Source organism: Lithobates pipiens, unplaced genomic scaffold (genome assembly GCF_037356315.1).
Source record: "Lithobates pipiens isolate NorthernLeopardFrog02 unplaced genomic scaffold, aLitPip1_a1.2 Scaffold_23, whole genome shotgun sequence".
NCBI classification, from domain to species: Eukaryota; Metazoa; Chordata; class Amphibia; order Anura; family Ranidae; genus Lithobates; species Lithobates pipiens.
Window position 1 is genome coordinate 20,288,717 of NW_027507785.1, and position 21,637 is coordinate 20,310,353.

The following is a 21,637-nucleotide window of genomic DNA, read 5'->3' on the forward strand; positions in this document are numbered from 1 at the left end:
AAAACTGACAGACAGACCTGATCGGAAAGCCCATGTGAAAGGGGCCTCAATCATACCGGTTTTATATGCAATATTTGGTTTTCATATTGTTTAAGGGTTAGGGCTTGTATAGCAGCTTTGCAACTAGCATCAGATTCATTTTTAATGCTACGATCAGCATACTAAGTAATACATAAGAGTAACACTAATACACTGAGAGTGATTGTGTAAAGTGTCAAAATAATAAAGTGAAAGCATTCCTCGGTGATAACTGCACTCCCTATATATCCACATATAAATATAATAAACCAATAATCGTGTTGCGCTATCAAAATAAAGTGTATTGCATGTGCAAATCATATTATCATCCAATCAAGTGATAAAGCACACACTATATTGCCAAAAGTATTGGGACACCTCCCTTTAAACACACATGAACTTTAATGGCATCCCAGTCTTAGTCTGTAGGGTTCAATATTGAGTTGGCCCACCCTTTACAGCTATAACAGCTTCAACTCTTCTGGGAAGGCCGTCCACAAGGTTTAGGAGGGTGTCTATGGAAATGTTTGACCATTCTTCAAGAAGTGCATTTGTGAGGTCAGGCACTGATGTTGGACGAGAAGGCCTGGCTCTCAGACTCTGCTCTAATTGACCCCAAAGGTGTTCTATTGGGCTGAGGTCAGGCCAGTCAAGTTCCTCCACCCCGAACTCCCTCACCCTTGTCTTTATGGACCTTGCTTTGTGCACTGGTCCAAATCATTTGGTGGAGGGGGGATTATGGTGTGGGGTTGTTTTTCAGGGGTTGGGCTTGGCCCCTTAGTTCCAGTGAAGGGAATTCTTAAGGTGTCAGCATACCAAGACATTTTATACAATTTCATGCTCCCAACTTTGTGGGAACAGTTTGGGGATGGCCCCTTCCTGTTCCAACATGACTACACACCAGTGCACAAAGCAAGGTCCATAAAGACATGGATGAGCGAGTTTGGGGTGGAGGAACTTGACTCCAATCCAATAGAACACCTTTGTAATGAATTAGAGCAGAGACTGTGAGCTAAGTATTCTTGTCCAACATCAGTACCTGAACTCACAAATGTTCTTCTGGAAGAATGGTCAAACATTCCCATAGACACTCCTTAACTTTGTGGACGGCCTTCCCAGAAGAGCTGAAGCTGTTATAGCTGCAAAGGGTGGAGCCAACTCAATATTGAACCCTACAGACTAAGACTGGGATGCTATTAAAGTTCATGTGCGTGTAAAGGCTGGTGTCCCAATACTTTTGACAATATAGTGTATGTGTCATCAAGATCCAGTAATCCAATGTGAGTGAACAATGCTTCATACCCAGGTGCACACCCCACTCTCAGGCCACTTACCAGCTGGTTAGACGTCAGAGATGGAGATCTGGCTGCGCTTAAAGCGGGAGTCCGTGTTTTTTTTTTTTTTAAAAGCCAGCAGCTACAAATACTGCAGCTGCTGACTTTTAAAATAATGACACTTACCTGTCCAGCGCGCCCGCTGGAACTCTAATGTAGTAGAAATTTCAGCTTTTACTAGCGATAAAACTACTTACAATAGATAGGAGTACAATCACGTTACACAGTAAAACACATTTAACACTCCGGTGGGTGTGATGGCATCACCGCTGCAGCACCACCCAATGTGTTTCGTCCAATAGAACGTCATCTAGGAGTAATGGAGTTAATTGCTTTATCACTTGATTGGATGATATGATGTGCACATGCACTTCATTTTGATAGCACAACACGATTATTGGTTAGTAGAGTAACACTGCCAGGAAGTTAGACCCAATGACACCACTGTGGACTGATGCCTTCTCTCCAACTGTTGGCCAAGTGCTGGCTGAGGAGCCCAGGAAACAATATAATGCTGGCACACACCAATGACATCACCTCTTTGTAAAATCTGTATTAAGCCATGAATAGCAGACAGGTATAGTGTCCCTGCCCAGCAACCACCCCTCCTTGATGTGTTCCACCTTGATAGGTTTATTCGTAGGAGAGGGAGTGGCTGCTATATCACCTCCCCCTTATTGACCGCTCCAATCCTATGAATAAGCTCATCAGGGTGAAAAGTGTGAAGGTGGGGCAATCCATGGGCGGAGACACTTTGGGGTTGATTTACTAAAGGCAAATCCACTCTGCACTACAAGTGCACTTGCTGTAGATCAATAAATAAATAAAGTCGCGCTATGGAAAAAACAAATCTCCTAAGTGATAGAAATATGTGAAATAAATTGAAAATAAAAATATACTGGGTTAGAGCTGCCTGTGCCTGAAGCCCTCACTTCCTTATTGGGGAGGAGAGGGAAATGAAAATGTGAAATAAAAAGGTTATGGCGCTAAACCCTATTAGTGATGAGGTGAGTTGACTTATCAAATCCTAGTGTTTGATTTTTTATATAAAAAGAGAAAGAAAAAGAAAAGAGCTGTTGGTGATACCGTGAAAAAAATATATATCCTAAAGCAATTTTATCCAAGACAAATTGTGTGTGATTAATGTGGAGTCAGCATTCATGTTCCATTATAATAAAAACAAAAAATGAGTATTAAATTATCATATACGTATCAGCCTACTAAAAACATGTAAACCTTCATTAAATGTGCAAATTAGTGGGAATGATGTTAATATTCAACAGTATGTTAGTGTAAAACAGATTGTGCAAACATGTGCAAAAAAATGTACAAAAAGCAACTAAAGGTCAGAACAACCAAGAATCAGAAATAATTTAACCATAAAATCGCATGAAGTCGCTAAATGTGCGAATAGACAATATTTTCAACCAATAATCGCATGAAGACGCATCTGTGTCCAATATAAGTCCAAAATTAATATTTGGCTTGGTAGTGCTGCCTCTTCAGACTATTGTTGTAATTGTTACAAAAAGTCAATGGGGGGTATTTGATTTATTCGTGCAAATAGTGCGGGCTTTCAATTAGAGAACTTCATCCCCGGTGCGCCACTCTGTGCTATAGTATGTGAATGCTCTCACCAGAGTTAATGCCCCTGTGGGGCTGGATGGACCTTCACAATGTAAGCCACTGTGTCGCTCTCTGGCTGCTGCTGGTGCACTGGGTGAAGCTTCGTTGTTCCGTCCGTATGGTATCCAACGTTAATTATATAAGGGAAGACATATCCATAGTGTAATACGTTCTTAACCAAATCGTTCGTTTATTAATATTAAAATCTACTCACATTTTACATTAAAAGCATGTGCATATAGGAAAAACTCCGCCGTTCGTCTCAAACGAGTGCACACAACGTGGCCACGCCCTACGCGTTTCGTCACTACGACGTCCTCTGGAGCGACGTCGTAGTGACGAAACGCGTAGGGCGTGGCCACGTTGTGTGCACTCGTTTGAGACGAACGGCGGAGTTTTTCCTATATGCACATGCTTTTAATGTAAAATGTGAGTAGATTTTAATATTAATAAACGAACGATTTGGTTAAGAACGTATTACACTATGGATATGTCTTCCCTTATATAATTAACGTTGGATACCATACGGACGGAACAACGAAGCTTCACCCAGTGCACCAGCAGCAGCCAGAGAGCGACACAGTGGCTTACATTGTGAAGGTCCATCCAGCCCCACAGGGGCATTAACTCTGGTGAGAGCATTCACATACTATAGCACAGAGTGGCGCACCGGGGATGAAGTTCTCTAATTGAAAGCCCGCACTATTTGCACGAATAAATCAAATACCCCCCATTGACTTTTTGTAACAATTACAACAATAGTCTGAAGAGGCAGCACTACCAAGCCAAATATTAATTTTGGACTTATATTGGACACAGATGCGTCTTCATGCGATTATTGGTTGAAAATATTGTCTATTCGCACATTTAGCGACTTCATGCGATTTTATGGTTAAATTATTTCTGATTCTTGGTTGTTCTGACCTTTAGTTGCTTTTTGTACATTTTTTTGCACATGTTTGCACAATCTGTTTTACACTAACATACTGTTGAATATTAACATCATTCCCACTAATTTGCACATTTAATGAAGGTTTACATGTTTTTAGTAGGCTGATACGTATATGATAATTTAATACTCATTTTTTGTTTTTATTATAATGGAACATGAATGCTGACTCCACATTAATCACACACAATTTGTCTTGGATAAAATTGCTTTAGGATATATATTTTTTTCACGGTATCACCAACAGCTCTTTTCTTTTTCTTTCTCTTTTTATATAAAAAATCAAACACTAGGATTTGATAAGTCAACTCACCTCATCACTAATAGGGTTTAGCGCCATAACCTTTTTATTTCACATTTGCTGTAGATCGCTGTAGATCTGAAGGGAAGCTCTGAAATGAGGGGAAGATCTGCTGATTTTATCATCCAATCACATGCAAGCAAAAATGCTATTTTTTTTATTTTATTTTCAAGCCCCCCACTGATTTACAGCGACTTTACTTCCAAGTGCACTTGTAGTGCAAAGTGGATTTGCCTTTGGTAAATAACCCCCTTTGTATGTTGTCATGGTTTAACCACTTGCTTACTGGGCACTTAAACCCCCCTCCTGCCCAGACCAATTTTTAGCTTTCAGCGCTGATGCACTTTGAATGACAATTGCGCGGGCATACAACACTGTACCCAAATGAAATTTTTATCATTTTTTTCCCACAAATAGAGCTTTCTTTTGGTGGTATTTAATTACAGCTCGGAGTTTTATTTTTTGCTAAACAAACAAAGAAAGATGCAAAAAAAAAAAAAAATCATGTTTAATAGTTTGTTATAAAATTTTGCAAACAGGTCATTTTTCTCCTTCATTAAAATGCACTGATAGGCGGCACTGGTGGGCACTGATAGGCACAATTAAGGCGACACTAATAGGCACAGATAAGGTGGCACCGATAGGCACAGATAAGGCAGTACTGATGGGCACAGATAAGGCGGCACTGATGGGCAAAGATGGGCACAGATAAGATGGCACTGATGGGTGGCACGGATGGGTGGCACTAAGGGGCACTGATAGGTACCACTGATAGATGGGACTGATGAGCACTGATAGGTGGCTCTGATAGGTGGCACTGCTGGGCACTGATGGGCGGCGTGGATGGGCACTGGTAGATGACACTGATGGGCACGGATATCTGGCACTGAGGTGCAGCACTGGTGTTGAGGCAGATTGCGGGCACTGATAGGTGGCACTGTGGGCACTGATAGGTGGCACTGTGGGTACTGATGTATGGCACTGTGAGCACTGATGTATGGCACTGTGGGCACTAATGTATGGCACTATGGGTACCGATGGGTGGCACTGCTGGGTGGCACTTTTATTAATAACTGGCAGGGGGCATGTCCCGATCACGGCCACCGGTGATCAGCTTTTTTTTCTCTCCTCGCGCTGTCAGCGCGAGGAGGAAAAATAGCCGATTATCGGCTCTGTTTTGTCACATGATCAGCTGTCATTGGCTGACAGCTGATCACGTGGTAAGGGGTCGGGATCGACCCCTTGCTCGGATCTGTGATCAGGCGAGTCTCATAGACTCGCCGATCACAGAGAGCGCCGTTCGTGCACGGGGCGATGTCAATAGACGTCGTCCCGGCAAAGCAGGTCCGCGCTGTAGCCGTCATTCGGCTATAGCGCGGATCTCTAGTGGTTAATAAAGATTTTATAAAGAGGTGGCGTCATTGGTGTACGGTCAGCATTATACTACTTCCAGGTATTTATTATCTCTCACAAAGATCGCAGTACTCCCCTCAACAATGCATTCTTCTGTTATTCTTTCCAGAAGGACACTGCCATCTTTTTTAGGCATCCTTTGGGAGGTCATCACCTACATCCTGGACTGTGATGCTGGCTCAGTGATGACACAATCATTTCAATTCTGGTGCCTGTGCAGTTTTTGGCTGCGTTCACGAATGTCTGGCACAGATTAACCTTGTGACTTGCTTACATGTTGCATTCGGACCACTGAGAGAGTGTAGACTGAGAAAATCCCAATTCCTGCCTGCAGCAGACTGATGACATCATCTGGACTTCAAGGATGGCTATTTAAAGGGAATTGCTGGATCCTTTTTTTTGAGAAATTATACTGCTGCTGTATATTGTGACATGTAAAAAAAAATGTACTCATATAAAGTTCAATGGAATTGGTAAACTCTTCAACGGAAAAGTATGAAGGTTTTTGCAACTATTTTCAAGTTCCAGGTTTAATGCTTTTAAAACGAAAGTTTTATTTCTTTTATTGTTTCCCTTCAAATAAAAATGTATAAAAGGGAGTCCCCATGAAAAATTATTAACTCCTCATTTTTGGGTTTTATAAAGCAAGAACACAGCAGAAGATGCTTGCCTTTAGGCTATCTGTCTCTGATTGACAATCCATATGTCTCTATCTGGACATATGGAGTGGGGAGAGTTTTGAAGATTTTTTTTTTTTGTGGTTTTGAGTATATCTTCTGCTCATTTATTTCAAGGACTACAGACAGAGAGGTAGGGATGGAATAGCTGATGTTTATATACAGAAAGGGCAAAAAGACAGGGAGAGTCTATGGATTCCCGGGAACCATACCTGAGACTGTGTAAAATGTATCATGCACCAAAAATAAAAATGTAGTAATGTAATAAAAATATACGCCTTAAGGCCCGTACACACGATCGGACTTTTTGACAACAAACATGCAAATTAGCTGTTTTGGAGCAGCATCCGACCGTGTGTACGCTCCATCGGACAAACTTTTTCCGTTTTCATCGGACTTTTGTTGGCTGTGTGAACGGACAAACTTTTTGACAACATAAGTCCGATGGTGCAAAGTCCGTTCGCGTGTACGCAAAAACATCGTACATTGTACAAGGTACAAACACGCATGCTCAGAACCAATGCAAAAGATCAGACTACAATACAGAAGTTGACCAAAGGTGGCGCTGGAGTAATTGAACGTCCTCTTTTGAAGTGTCATCAGTACGTTGAAACATCACTACGTTCGTGTTTGTTGCCTAAAAAGTCAGATCGTTTGTATGCAATACAAACTTGTGGACTACGCCCTTTGTACAAAAGTCCACGCGAAAGTTTGTACAAAGTCCGATCGTGTGTATGAGGCTTTAGTCTGTCCAAACAAAGCAATGTCACAACTTGCTACTAAATCAATAGATGGTACTTCCAATACACATGAGACCACTGACCTGGGTCCCGGGAAGGACCAAAAACTGAAAATAAAGCAATGGAAACACATTTTCATAATTGTTATTTTATAGTCTTTGTTTTGCCTTCAGCGGGGAAATTCTTTATGCCTGTCCTCCCTGCAATATTAAATGTGACCACTAGATGGAGCCTGGAATAAAATTACTGTTTTGCAGAAGCCAAAGACTGTACAACTTTAATAAAAACTCCCATCATCCCTCATTCTAAGATAAGGAAACGGTTACATCCTGGGAGCACAGACTTCATTTTAAGAACCGAGGGAGAGGAAACCAGCCATCATATCTGCAGCACATGTTGTGGACTAAACTTACATCCCCTACAGGCAGCATTGCTGGTGAGCATGGGCTTATTGGCATCTGCAGCCTAGTTATCTCATTGTGTTTTTGTATGTTTTATACATTGTATGTATTTCTCATCTGTTTTTCCAAAAGGTTTCACCCCACCCTGCTTTGTTAAACTACTTGAAGGCCAGGCCTATTCTGACACTTTTTGTTTACAAGTAAAAACCATTAAATATATATATATATATGTAGTGCCGGTTCCTGTAGAGCACGCGCTATGTGTTTTTCAACGTTTTTTTTTTTTTTCTAACCAAAGATTTTAATTGAGTTTTGTAGTTTACATGCGATAAAGAAAACTATACATGTATCAGTTAGGCACATATTTTGATTAGCAAACATTGGAGTGGCAAACTTGGAACCACAGCTCATATGTGAGCTACTTAAATTATACAAGGAATTGGCCTCTCTGGAGGCAAAGCCTGTCACCTCATTTGGGTACACACTGTGATCAGGCTCAGGTCAGACGTTGTTTTAAAGTAGCTCCCCTTAGCCCTTGTACACCCGGTCGGACATTCCGACAACCAAATCTGTCGGATTTTGTCCGACGGATTTTGTCCAAAACTGTTGCATACACACGGTCGGACAAAGTTGTCAGAAAATTTGGAAGTTCTCGATTTTTCCCAATATTTGTGGAAAACTGGGGCTCTTCTTTCTTTATGTGCTAGAATCTTTTTCCATGAGGAATTGGTTGTTAACTCTGGATATTAATACCGCTATTGGAGGAGGCGATGGTGAGCGCCATTCTTTCGTCAGGGAGATGCGGGCAGCAAACAAGATATGTACAACTATTTTCCTCAATATTTGTGGAAAACTGGGGCTCTTCTATAATTCCCCTCGCAACGCGCCGCTGACTACAGCGGCGCCATCAACATGGGGACATGGTGCTTTGAGGGGTCACAGACCCCCAAAGCATCCTCCTAATGTTGAGGGCATGTGGCCTGGTACAGTTCAGGAGGGGGGGGGCTCTCTCATCCCCCCTCTTTTCCTGCGGCCTGCCAGGTTGCGTACTCGGATAAAGGGTCTTGTATGGATTTTTAGGGGGACCCCCACGTAAAAAAAAAAATTATTTGACGCGGGGTTCCCCTTAATATCCATGCCAGACCTGAAGGGCCTGGTAATTGAATTTAGGGGAACCCCACGCTTTTTTTTTATCAATGAATGAATTGTTGGCTCCGTAATACAGAGAACACTCATTGAGTGTTCTCTGTATTACGGGAGCCGACAATTCAAAGTGATTTTAAAATACTTTTTTTCCTTGCGAAATTACACTTTGTGCAGGGACAGTTCTAAGCATGGGAAACATTTGCCCCTTTACAGGCATACTATAGACACCCCCCAGGTAAGAAATTTAAAGGAATATTACACTTTTATTGTTTCACTTTAATCATTATTAAAATCGCTGCTCCTGAAAAAACTGCCGTTTTTAAAACTTTTTTTTGCATTGATCCATGTCCCCTGGGGCAGGACCCGGGTCCCCAAACACTTTTTAGGACAGTAACCTGCATATTACCCTTTAAAATGAGCACTTTAGATTTTGAACGTTCGAGTCCCATAGACTTTAATAGGGTTCTAAAGTTCACACGATGTTTAGGTCTAAAGCCTCATACACACGATAGGACTAGAAACTTTCCCTTGGATTTTTGTACAAAGGGCGTCGGCCCTGAACTTGTATTGCATACACACAGCAGGACTTTTTCAGCCAACTTTCACCAAATCATGTGGTTTTTCTGCTCTTTACCGCCATCTTTGGTCAACTTCTGTATTGTTGTCTGATCTTTTGCATTGGTTCTGAGCATGCCTGTTTGTACTTTGTACAAAAGTCCTATGGTTTTCTGTACACACGATCAGACTTTGCTCCATCTGACTTTTGTTGCCAGAAAGTTTGTCCGTTCGCACAGCCAACAAAAGTCTGATGAAAACCAAAAAAGTTTGTCCGATGGAGCGTACACATGGTCGGATGTTGCTCCAAATCAGCTAATTTGCATGTTTGTTGTCAAAAAGTCTGATCGTGTGTATGGGCCTTTAAGTTAAGGCAGGTTTCTTGAAATTAACATTGGAGTGTATTATCTGAGGGACAACAGCCACAAATATTGTTCAGTGGCTGGACAGCATGTGAACAGCTTGGTTAGGCCTCAAATTAGATGAAGAGCTGAAGCAGGTTTTATATTGAAATAAACATTAGTGTGTGTTAAGCCCCATACACACGGTCGGACTTGTACAAACTTTTCCGTGGACTTTTGTACAAAGTGTGTTGTCCACAAGTTTGTATTGCATACACACGGTCGGACTTTTTGACAACAAACACGAACGTAATGACGTCACAACGTACTGACGCCGCTTCAAAAGAGGACGTTCAATGACTCCAGCGCCACCTTTGGTCAACTTCTGTATTGTAGTCTGATCGTTTGCAATGGTTCTGAGCATGCGTGTTTGTACCTTGTACAAAAGTCCGATGCTTTTGCGTACACACGGTAGGACTTTGCTCCATCGGACTTCTGTTGTCAAAAAGTTTGTCCGTTCGCAGAGCCAACAAAAGTCCGATGAAAACAGAAAAAGTTTGTCCGATGGAGCGTACACACAGTCGGATGTTGCTCCAAAACAGCTAATTTGCATGTTTGTTGTCAAAAAGTCCGACCGTGTGTACGGGCCTTTATACTTGACACAGTAGCCACTAATAATTTTCTGAGTGTCGGAGAACCAGAAGAGGTGCAACAAAGGATTTATCCTGCAACAAACATTAGAAATTTTGCAACTAAGGTCAACCTGCAGAAACATTGTGTAGCACCTTTACAGTGCTGGAGCACCTGAATAGGCTTTATAATCTGGGGTGTAACACAGGATTTACCCTGAAAAAACATTAGGAATTTTACAGCTACTGTCGAGTGTGTGACACCATTACAGTGCCAGAATACCAGAAAAAAATACTGATTGAACTTGTAAGCCACAAGTGTCAGAAAAATGGCTTAGTCTTTAAAGGGGAGATCTACCCAAAAGTGAAACTTCTGCTCACTTGTCTCCTCTCCCCCTCCGGTGCCACAATTGGCACCTTCCGGGAGTCCGGGTTGTGGCCCGTGACATCACCGCGGGACTCCTTCCTCCTCTCCCTGTGGCCGGGCCAGTAGGAGAGAGGAGCAGGGCCTCGCACATGCGCAGTAGGGTTCCCGGCGTGAAGCCTTAAGGCTACACTGCCGGGTACCCTTGCCTGCAATGGCATCGGCAGCACCCGACAGCTGATGGAAACATCAGCTGCGGTGCCGACACCACTGGACTCCAGGACAGGTAAGTGTCCTTTTGTTAAAAGCCAGCAGCTGCAGTATGTGTAGCTGCTGGCTTTTAATTTTTTATGTTTTTTGGCCAGAGCAGTGCTTTAAGTGATTAAACTGACCTCATTTGCAGACCGAAGATCATCTCCTTGATCTAAAAGAACCAAATGATACAATGTTTATAGTTATTTCTCAGTGCTGAGCAATGTTGTGATGAACTTTGCCGTTTTTTTTTGTTTGTGAGCAGAGAATGGCTCTGCACTGTTGACATTAATCGTGGAAATGCCGGATTAAGATCGTGAGGGGGATGAATTGAGATCACGATTTTTTAAAGATTAATCGTGCAGCCCTAATCTAGGGCGATCAAAGTGTTAAATGTGCACCTAACAATGTGTGTACAGTGTGCTAATTTTTGCTAAATATCTCTTTGTTTCTTATCCCTGCTTTGTACCGACTGGGGGGTCCAGAAGCAATTAAAAGCAGCTTTGGTAATAGGCTATATACATTTGCGGTGCTTTGGTGCAAGCTACAACATACATAAAAATGATATTAGAAGGAAGGAACGAGACAGTAATACTGCAGAAAAATAAAAAGGATTTAAAAGTGAAAATATTTAATGGGGTGCTGCTGCACTTTTCCTGTCCTTTTTGCTAGCAGAGGGTGAAGAGGTGACATCATTGTGTTCCTGAACTGTAAGTGATGTCATCCACCTGACTGTGCTGCCTTTTAGAGCTGTATAAATCTCTGAACCAGGGGTGGACCGTCCATAAGCGTTGCAGGGGCGCCTCCACCCAATCCATGCATCCGGCCCCCTAATCTACATGCGTGGCGCCAGACACATGGATTCCAATCAGGGTTTTTTTTTTAAGCATGTGATTAGAGCCTGAGGCTCTAATTGGCTTGGGGCGCACCGAGCACATGCACTTGTGTGACAATAGCGAATAGCGGCCGACCAGGAGGGGGGTGTTTTTTATGCCCCCCCAAAAAAAAAACACCAGCCTCCACTGCTCTGAACCCACAAGATAAAAAATACAAATCCGTTGGCAGGTAGATCAACTCTCATATATGTGTTTCATCTGTGTGCAGCCATTTACCCAGCATTGAGTTATAATGAATAAAAATAAGAAAACAATGACTAAAACATAAAAGGATGCCTAGTTAAACATACAGAATACTTTATTAATCCCAAAGGGAAATTGTGAAATTGTTATGACACAGACACATTTTACAAAGATAACACAAAGTCACAGCAATAGACTGAACAAGATGCAAAAACAGATGCATACACACGATCGGACTATCCGGTGGACTTTTTGTTCCCAAAAGTCCGGCCGACTTAGAAAGAAGTTTTGACTCAAAATTGTCCAGCGGACTCGGCAGTCCGGCGGACAATCCGCCCATCTATGTGCTAGACCACTGGACTTTTGAAATGAACGGACTTGCCCACACAGGGAGAAAAGTCAGTTCATTTTAAACGTGACTCCAGGTAGATGGAACTAGCGAAGGAAGTCAATGTTGCCGCCTCCATCGATTGACACCTCGCTAGCCCGTCACCTGGTATGGACTTAAAGGGGAAGCCCTACGCCGAAAAAACGGAGCGGGGGTCCCCCCAAAGTCCATATCAGACCCTTATCCAAGCACGCAGCCCGGCTGGTCAGGAAAGGGGGTGGGGACGAGCGAGTGCCCCCTCCCTCCTGAGCCGTACCAGGCCGCGTGCCCTCAACATGGCACCTTGTCCCCATGTTGATGAGGTTGGGGTCTGCGGGCGGGGGGCTTATCCGAATCCGGGAGCCCCCTTTAATAAGGGGGCCCCCAGATTCTGGCCCCCTACCCTATGTGAATGAGTATGGGGTACATTGTACCCCTACCCATTCACCTGGGGAAAAAGTGTACAGAAAAAAAAACACAACACAGTTTTTTAAAATACTTTATTAGACAGCTCCAGGGGGTCTTCTCTTCTTCCGTCTTCTTCTTTGCTATCTCTTTTACTAGCGGAGGAGCCCGGCTTTCTTCTTCATCGCCTACGCCGTCTGGGGGTCTTCTTCCGACATCAGGTCTTGTCCTGCTCTTCGGTTCTTCTTGCCGGGCCTCCGCTTTCTTCTTCCAGCTCTTTAACTAGCGTTGGTCTGGTCTTCTGTCGCTGCCGCTGTCGCCTTCTGCTTCTTCTCTTCTTCCTTCTTCAGAAGTTGACACGACGCTCTCTCCGGCCGTAATGTGGGGGGCGCGTTGTGCGGCGACTTATATAGGGACAGCAGTGACCCCGCCCGTTATGATGTCACTGGCCCAGCATCCTCCAGGGTTGTGACATCATAAGGGGCGGGGTCACCATGTGACATCACTCATTGTCACATGGTGATGGAGGCGGCGGCATTGACATCCTTCACTAGTTCCGTCTACCTGGAGCTGCGTTCAAAATGAAAGGACTTTACTCTGTGTATGGGCAAGTCCGTTCGTTTCAAAAGTTCTGCGGACTCCCGCCATAGTGCAGTGGGCTGTCCGCTGGAAAAGTCCGGTCGTGTGTGGGCAGGTCCGCTCGGGAAAGTCTGGCGGACCTCCGCTGCAAAGTCCGACAGGTTGTCCGCCAGACTAAGTCCACCGCACTAAGTCCGCCGGATAGTCCGAACATGTGTACGAGGCATAACACCAGCCCAGATAATAACCGACAACACAATACCAAACATATTATAAAAACAACACAAAATCCTGATCGCAAACAACCAGAATTAAATCTTCACCTCCAGCCCTCACAGAAAATAATTATATATCTTGATCGCCACAGGCAAAAATTATTTCCTGTGTCGCTCTGTGGTGCATTGTGGGTGTAACAATCTGTCACTGATGGTACTCCGCAGACTGACCAGCGTATTGTGGAGTGGGTGGGAGGAGTTGTCCAAGATTGAACAACATTCTCCTCTCAAACACTGTTGTAAAAGACTCCAATTCCAATCCAACAACATCACTGGACTTGCGAATCAGTTTGTTGAGTCTGTTGGTGTCGGACTTCCCCAGCATGCCACTGCATCCAGGAGAGCGTTGGCCACCACAGACTCATAAAACATCTTCAGCATCATCCAGGAAGATGTTAAAGGACCTCAGTCTCCTCAAAAATTAGAGGTGGCTCTGCCCCTTCCTATGGAGCACCTCAGTGTTCTTGCTCCAGGCCACGTTTATTATATATATTCACCCCCAGATACTTGCAACTGCCTCCATATCCACTCCTCAGATGGGGATTGGGGTCACTGGTGGCTTCCTCTTTCTGAAATCCACAACCAGCTCTTTTGTCTTTGTTACATTTAGATACAGATGATTAATTTCCACCACAGTCCTATAAGCAGTCTCTTCCCCATCCCTGATGCATCCAACTACTGCAGAGTCATCAGGAAACTTCTGAAGATGGCAAGACTCTGGTAGCTCAAATCAGTGGTGTAGACAGTAAAAAAATAAAGGGAGAGAGAGCTGTCCCCTGTGGAACCCCAATATTGCTGATCACCCTATCTGACACACAGTCTTGCAAACGCACATACTGTGGTCTTCCTGTAAGGTAGTCTACAATCTGTAGACTACCTGTAATAAACATAATAAGTCAACATAATTGATATCACTGATGTAAATACTGAAAGGAGTATTATTTCTAGCATTCATTTCTTGTTAAACACAGGAGAAAAACGAATTATTTCTGAAAATATAATTAAGTCCCTGGTGACACGCAGATCATTGAAAGAAAGGAAACTATACATCATATATAGAGAGCTGCCTTCATCTATCAAATCTCTGTCTCCAGAATACGGTAAGTGACATATTGAGCCCAGTATGTTGAAGGTTCCAGAGTATAATGAGAAGGTAGAGACTCGGCACCTTACACTAATACCAAGGGTGGTGCAGGGGTCATGATGGGAGATTTCTATGTCCCTGAAACTGTCTGGAAGAATGGCACACATGGTACGTCAAAAGGATAAAATTGAATAAACATACAATGGGACAATTTTATTTTCATGTTTATTGAGGCCCCAACTTGAAATGGCGCTCTGCTGGACCTGTGTTGCCAAAATTGTTACAGTTGATTTCCCCATGTTGCAGGAACTTCAACACAGAATGGGGGAAATATTGTCAAAAACACATTATACAATATACTCTTATGCCTCGTGCACACGATCGGATTGTTGGCCAACAAAACCGTGAAATCTTGTTCGAAGGGTTTTGGCTCAAACTTGTCTTGCATATACACGGTAACACAAATGTTGGCCAACAATTACGAACGTAATGACGTACTAGACGCACTACGTCGTTTTTCAGCTCTTTAGCGCCACCCTTTGGGCTCCTTCTGCTAATTTCGTGTTAGTAGAAGTTTGGTGAGTGTTGATTTGTGCTTTTCTTTTCGTGTTTTTCATTTAGCGCTTTTCAGTTTACACTTTTCATTTCGTGCTTTTCTGTTTGTTTTTTTTTTTTTTTATTCTTTATTTTTCTTTTATTGTATCCATTTTTTTCTTAACCTTACAAAGCAGTGGTATACATCTCTCGCATAACAATTCCCATCAATAGCATATAATCACCTCATTTAACTCACTTCCATCTCCATATTACTTATTAAGTTGCCTTCTCATTTTTCCATTACAAATATATACCTTTATTATTTTTCTTAACCCCTTCCCTCCCAACTATCTAGGTTCATATCCTGGTACCGCCTCTATAGGCAAAAAAAAACCGAAATAAAAAAAAAGAATAAATTAAATAAATAAATAAATAAATAAATACATTTTTCTTCTCTCCTCCCCTCCCCCTCCTTCCCTACTCTCCCCGTCTTTTGGCATCCCTGCCAACTTCTTCGTAGTCTATTCACCTCGAATAACCTGTTCTCTAAATTGAAAATATGGGGCCCATATCCTACGATATTTCTCCTCTTTTTCCTTCATTGACAATCAGATCCTCCATTTGTTGTATTTCTGAAATCCTTGCCAGCCACTGAGTTCTTGTAGGAGATGTATTGCTTTTCCACAATGCTGGAATACATGCTTTGGCTGCAATAAGCAGATGTTTTACTAAGTTTGTTTCTTAACAGCTGTTCATCAACCAGAAACGTTGTGGAATCGGAGATGACGTGGTATTTATTATTGGCCTTGGAGTTATTGCTTTGACATTATTTTTTTGGTTGAATAATGATTTAATTTGGTATATTTTCTATATTTTTGTGTGCATAGAATGCACTTTTTGGTTATTGGCAGATAGCATGTTTTTTTTTTTTTTTTAATGCACAGTAAAAGAATTGTGGAGAATAATACTTGGCTATGTGTTTTACTTCAAATGACAGTTTGGGAGTAGGCAGTTACATTTTAAAAAATACAATAAAATTGACAAGGGACACCAACATAGTTGTATCTTTGATCTTATAAACTAGGGCAGTGATGGCGAACCTTGGCACCCCAGATGTTTTGGAACTACATTTCCCATGATGCTCAACTTCACTGCAGAGTGCACGAGCATCATGGGAAATGTAGTTCCAAAACATCTGGGGTGCCAAGGTTCGCCATCACTGAACTAGGGGATAATGGTGTTGTGGTAACTTGCACAAGTAAAAAAAAAAAAACATAATAATATTATTCTTGATATCACTAGAAAAAATAAGTCTTTGAAAATCCGTTTGCAATAACTCCATCAGCAGCTTGTTTATTATCCCATTAAAGAAGAAGAGAATGTGCGCTGCATTTGGAGATTTCATAATTTGCCACATCAAGAATGTTAATTCTCCATTACAAACGCTAGTTTACAAGACCGACCGCTTCTGCTTCCGAGCATGCGTGTGTGTACTTTGGACTTTTGTCCGATGGACTTGGGTACACACGATCGGAAAATCCAACAACACACATTTGTTGGCGGAAAATTTGAAAACCTGCCATCCAACATTTGAAAGTCCAGCAACAATTGTCTGATGGAGCATACACACGATCGGATTGTCTGCCAACAGCCTGACATCCAACATTTGCCATTGAAAGTCCGATCGTGTGTACTTGGCTTTATTCTTAGAAGCAGACAACCTTTGGTTTGGGTTGAGCGGCTGTTTACTTTTTTGTTTTGGTGCTACCATAACCACAAGGCTAGAGACAGAGAGAGGCTGATTTACTATAAGCAAATAGGCTGTTCATTTTGCAAAAAAAATTTTCACTTTGCAAGTAAATTTTAAAAAGAAATGTGGCGCCATCCAAGATCCACCATGTGTGCTCTAGCAGCTCACCTCAGATAAAGACCACATAGGGCACCACATATGTTTTTATATTTATTGTTATCACATGTGAGGACACATTTGAGCTTTGGCAGCTTCCTTGGGTTTATTTACTTCAGTTATTGGTTAGCGCGCAAGTACTTTGTTTCCATTTTGTCGCGCTGCAAGTCAATTTCCATTTTGCTTAGTGAAGGAGTTTAAGCTTTTATGACTTCAATCACCCAATCATGTGCAAGCAAAACTACTGCCCCCCCCCACCCCCCACCCCTTTGCATATGATTGCTTATTCTTTGCCAAGTGAATCTTCAACACATCCAATAAGCTAAGGGAAAATCCTCTTGCAAAGTAAAAATTCTATGGCAGAGTCAACAGCCAACCTGCCTTCGGTGTTCAGTAAATCAATTCCAAAGCCCGCCCTATGATTGTAATCTGAATGAAGATTTTGTTCAGTAAGAGCAGCGAAAATGTGGAAAAGTCGTTAGAGGAAAATGCTTTTGTGTAAAATATTTAAAAATATATACTTCTGTAAAAAAAAAAAAAAAGGTTGTATCTGAGGTCATATTGTCGGAATCGGTGTAAGAGAGGAAGAAGCACAAGTGAACAAGTCCATTCATATGAGCCTCTTTCACACTATGGGGGTGATTTACTAAAACTGGAAAGTGCAAAATCTGGTGCAACTCTGCACAGAAACCAATCAGCTTCTTATTTTTTTTTTCTTTTTGTCAAAGTTTAAGTGAACAAGCTGAAGTTAGAAGCTGATTGGCTACCATGTACAACCGCACCAGATTTTGCACGCTCCAGTTTTAGTAAATGAACCCCTATATGCGGTGACCTACAATAGACACTAGCTGGAGCAGCAAAATGCTCTGGGCTGGTATGAATGAATGAATGCGCACTTATAGATCATAGTCATGGATAAAGTCCATCTAACTTCCAGCTTTGTTCCTCTGAGGGAGGTTCTCTGATCTCCACTACAGCCACACTCTTCTAATGTACACCATTCTGCTTATATACACATTCATCTTGACTGCTAACTTACTTTAACTGAGTTCTATCATAATCCTCTACTGAGGAATGCAATATTCTCTTTCAGTCATGGCACTAGTTTGAAGAGATTGGGAATCTCATAAACTTTTGATATCACATGGAAAGATGTTACATGTAGTATACTGAACATTCCTGTTGTAGTATATGACATATGTAGGTCCACTGGTATCGTTCTACAGTAAAGCTGACATCCATGTTTCTTTCTGTTTGGTGGTTATTGTCCTTTCACGTGACCTTTCTGAATTCTAATTAATTTGTAATGGAAAAAGTCAATCTTACTTCCGGCTTCATACTTCTGGCCTTCTCAGACCTTCAATACAACCATGGTGCTCTTTTCTCCACCATTCTGGTCATATACACCTTCACGTGGATTGCTAATTTACTTTTATTAAGTTCTATTAAACTTTCTCCACAGTTGCACACACCAATGTACTTTTTCTTAGGGAACCTGTCGGTAGTGGACATCTCTTTCTCTACAGTGACGGTTCCCAAGCTTCTGTCCTGTATTCTTTATGGTGAAGCCGCAATCTCCTTCCATGGCTGTTTCCTGCAGATGTACTTCTTTGTGTTCCTGGGGGTTACTGAGATTTTTCTTCTCTCAGTCATGGCTTTTGATCGATGTGTAGCTGTTTGTATCCCCTTACGCTACACCTCATTAATGAGTGATAAGCTTGTGGTCATCCTGTCTAGCAGTTGTTGGGTGGCAGCATCTCTGCATTCACTGTTGCACACGTATACTCTCTCACAATTAAAGTACTGTGAGGACAGACTGATCCACCACTTTTTCTGTGACATGACCCCCCTCATCAAATTGTCCTGCTCCAGTACTACATTAGCTGAGCTCCTCATATACACCGAAGGTTCTATAGCTATAATTATACCATTTATTTTTATACTCATCTCCTATGTACTTATTGGATGGGCTATAGTGAAAATGAAGACCAGCAGCAGCCAAAGCAAAGCCTTTTCCTCCTGTTCTTCCCATCTCATGGTCATTTGTTTGTTCTATGGCACCATCATTTTCATTTACTTCCGTCCTCCCTCTGATTATTCTTACCAGTATGATCGTATTGTTAGCATGGCTTACACCATCATTACACCTATGCTGAATCCTTTCATTTACAGTCTAAGGAATCGAGATGTGAGACAGTCTCTGAAGAAACTCATCACGCAATGCTTTTATGACACCTGAACGAGAAACCTGGTCGTGCTTTGTGATACTGAGATACATTTATGGCCAAGCTAACACACACTTTAACTTAATGGATTAAGAAGGTACCTGGTTGGACTTTGGAAGCCAAATTATTTCATAAAATATTGCTACACTGTTAAAAATAAATGCACATTTTGGATTGGGAGGACATTTTGAAGCCACCCCATATGGAGCAGGTTAATTTTTTGCAATTTAACGCAACTGACCCATTGTTTATTCCCACTGAAAACATTTTTTTTTTTTTTTTTTGAGGCATCAGAATTTACACTACTTGAACTCCAGTTTACTCTGCTATTTCAGATTTGACACATGAAATAAAAAAACAACTGTCTCCAAACAAATCTTCTCCCATCGCAAAATGCTCTAGATAATATAATCACCTGTTGCACCCTGCTCCTCCTACCACATGGTCTCGTTGTATGAAGACCTTGCTTAGCAGCAGGGGTCAGGCACTGGCATTTTTACTCCAGGTGTTATCCTAAGTGCTCTTAGCCCTTGTACACGCGGTCGGAGATTCCGACTGAATGTGTCCGATCGGACCATTTTGTCGGATATTCTGACTGTGTGTGGTCTCCATCGGACTGTTTCCGTCGGAGTATCCGACGGACCAAGATTTCCAACTTGTTGGTAAAATTTTCCGACAAAATGCTCTGATCGGACATACTCCGATCATGTGTAGAGAATTCCGATCGGACAAAGTGCCACGCATGCTCAGATCAAATTCCTACATCAAAGCTATTGGCTACTAGCCTGAACGTAGTCCCGTCGTAACGAAATAACATCATCACGTTCTGAACGATCGGATTTTCCGACAACTTTGTCCGACTGTGTGTATGCAACAGTTTCGGACAAAATCCGATGGATTTGGTTGTCGGAATGTCCGACCGTGTGTACAAGGGCTTATGGGAAGAAACAAATAGTACTTGCTGGTACTGGCTATCCTATTGCATTGGCCATCAATAGAAGTCAGCCCAGTTTATTCTTGGCTCAGGGAACTAAAATGTATGGTAGTATTGGTGATATAAACCATTTGGGACTGTAAGTAAAAAGGCCATTATGAGTTCATGTCTGCAGTTTACTGCCCTTTACTTTTTATTTGATACTCTGTCCTGAACGGAATATATCCAACATAGATGGGATATGAAAGAATGACTTCTGCAATAGATATGTATTTGGAAATGGGGGCAAGGTGCTAAATGGTTACTGTTCACTATACTGTACCATATTGTATCAGCCAACAGCAAGGATAGAAGGTTTGGTCGCAGGTCATATGATGATGGTATACTAGCTTTGAATATCTTTTTTTTCCCCCATGCACAAGATTCTATCAGCAATGGATAACACCAATTAGGATGATTATTAATGTGTGTGAGCAACATTGTCCTGATTTTATGCGCTATGTGCTTTTTATAATATAATATACATAAGATTTTGGTGCCTAATAAAGCTTTTTTTTACATACATTGAGTTAGTCTTGTAGTGGTGTCCATTTCACCTTCATTTCAGATTTGTCGTCAAAGTTAAATGATCATTTTACAATCAAACCTATCCTGTCTCAATCATCTCTACCATTAACGTCTTCGATTTATCGCCAATCTGAAAATGTCTCTCTCCAAACTCAGATAGCCTTCTAGACTAGAATTTCTTTCAACCCAAGTTTTTTAATCAAAATATTCTCCACAAAGCACAACTAATACCTAACTCATAGACTAAAACCTTTTTTTCCAGCAAAACGTCTTCCATTACAATATTCTACACAGCAGGCATTCCAGGCTTAAGCTCTAGGCTGAAATACTCGTAACTAAACCTCTCCAAGGGCAATATGATCAAAATGGACACCTCAGCCATACAGTATTATCACAGGCCAAAGCTTTTCTTTCCATCCAAACTCATCCCATAGTTTTATCTCAATGCAAATGTCAGACCTACATCTGAAGTGAAGTTTCTCCTGTCAAATTTTATACTTGCCAGCTAGACTGAAACACCTCTCTCCAACCAAATAATTCCCTTTAAAATATGCCCTACGGACATCTAAGCCTTGTGCCCTGTACATACGATCGGAAATTCCGCCAGCAAATGTCAGATGAGAGCTTTTGGTTGGAAATTCCGACCATGTGTATGCTCCATTGGTCTTTTGCTGGCGGAATTTCTGCCAGCAAAAGATTGAGAGCAGGTTCTCTATTTTCCGACTGATAAAATTCAGATCGGAAATTCCGATCGTCTGTAGCAATTCCAACGCGCAAAATTCCTGCGCGTGCTCAGGAACAACTCGACGCATGCTCAGAAGCATTGAACTTAATTTTCTCGGCTCATCGTAGTGGTGTACATCACCACGTTCTTGACGGTTGAAAGTTCAGAGAAATTTTGTGTGACCGTGTGTATGCAAGCCAAGCTTGAGC

At 42.0% G+C, this 21,637-nt stretch overlaps 1 protein-coding gene across 1 annotated transcript; it reads left to right on the forward strand.

Moving 5' to 3' along the window:
• The first annotated feature begins 17,761 nt into the window (after positions 1–17,761).
• On the forward strand, positions 17,762–19,438 carry LOC143926877 (olfactory receptor 1f45-like). Its single transcript, XM_077450917.1, has one exon. It carries the CDS (start codon positions 18,285–18,287, stop codon positions 19,215–19,217), a length of 933 nt encoding a protein of 310 aa, XP_077307043.1. The 5' UTR covers positions 17,762–18,284; the 3' UTR covers positions 19,218–19,438.
• The last annotated feature ends 2,199 nt before the right edge of the window (positions 19,439–21,637 follow it).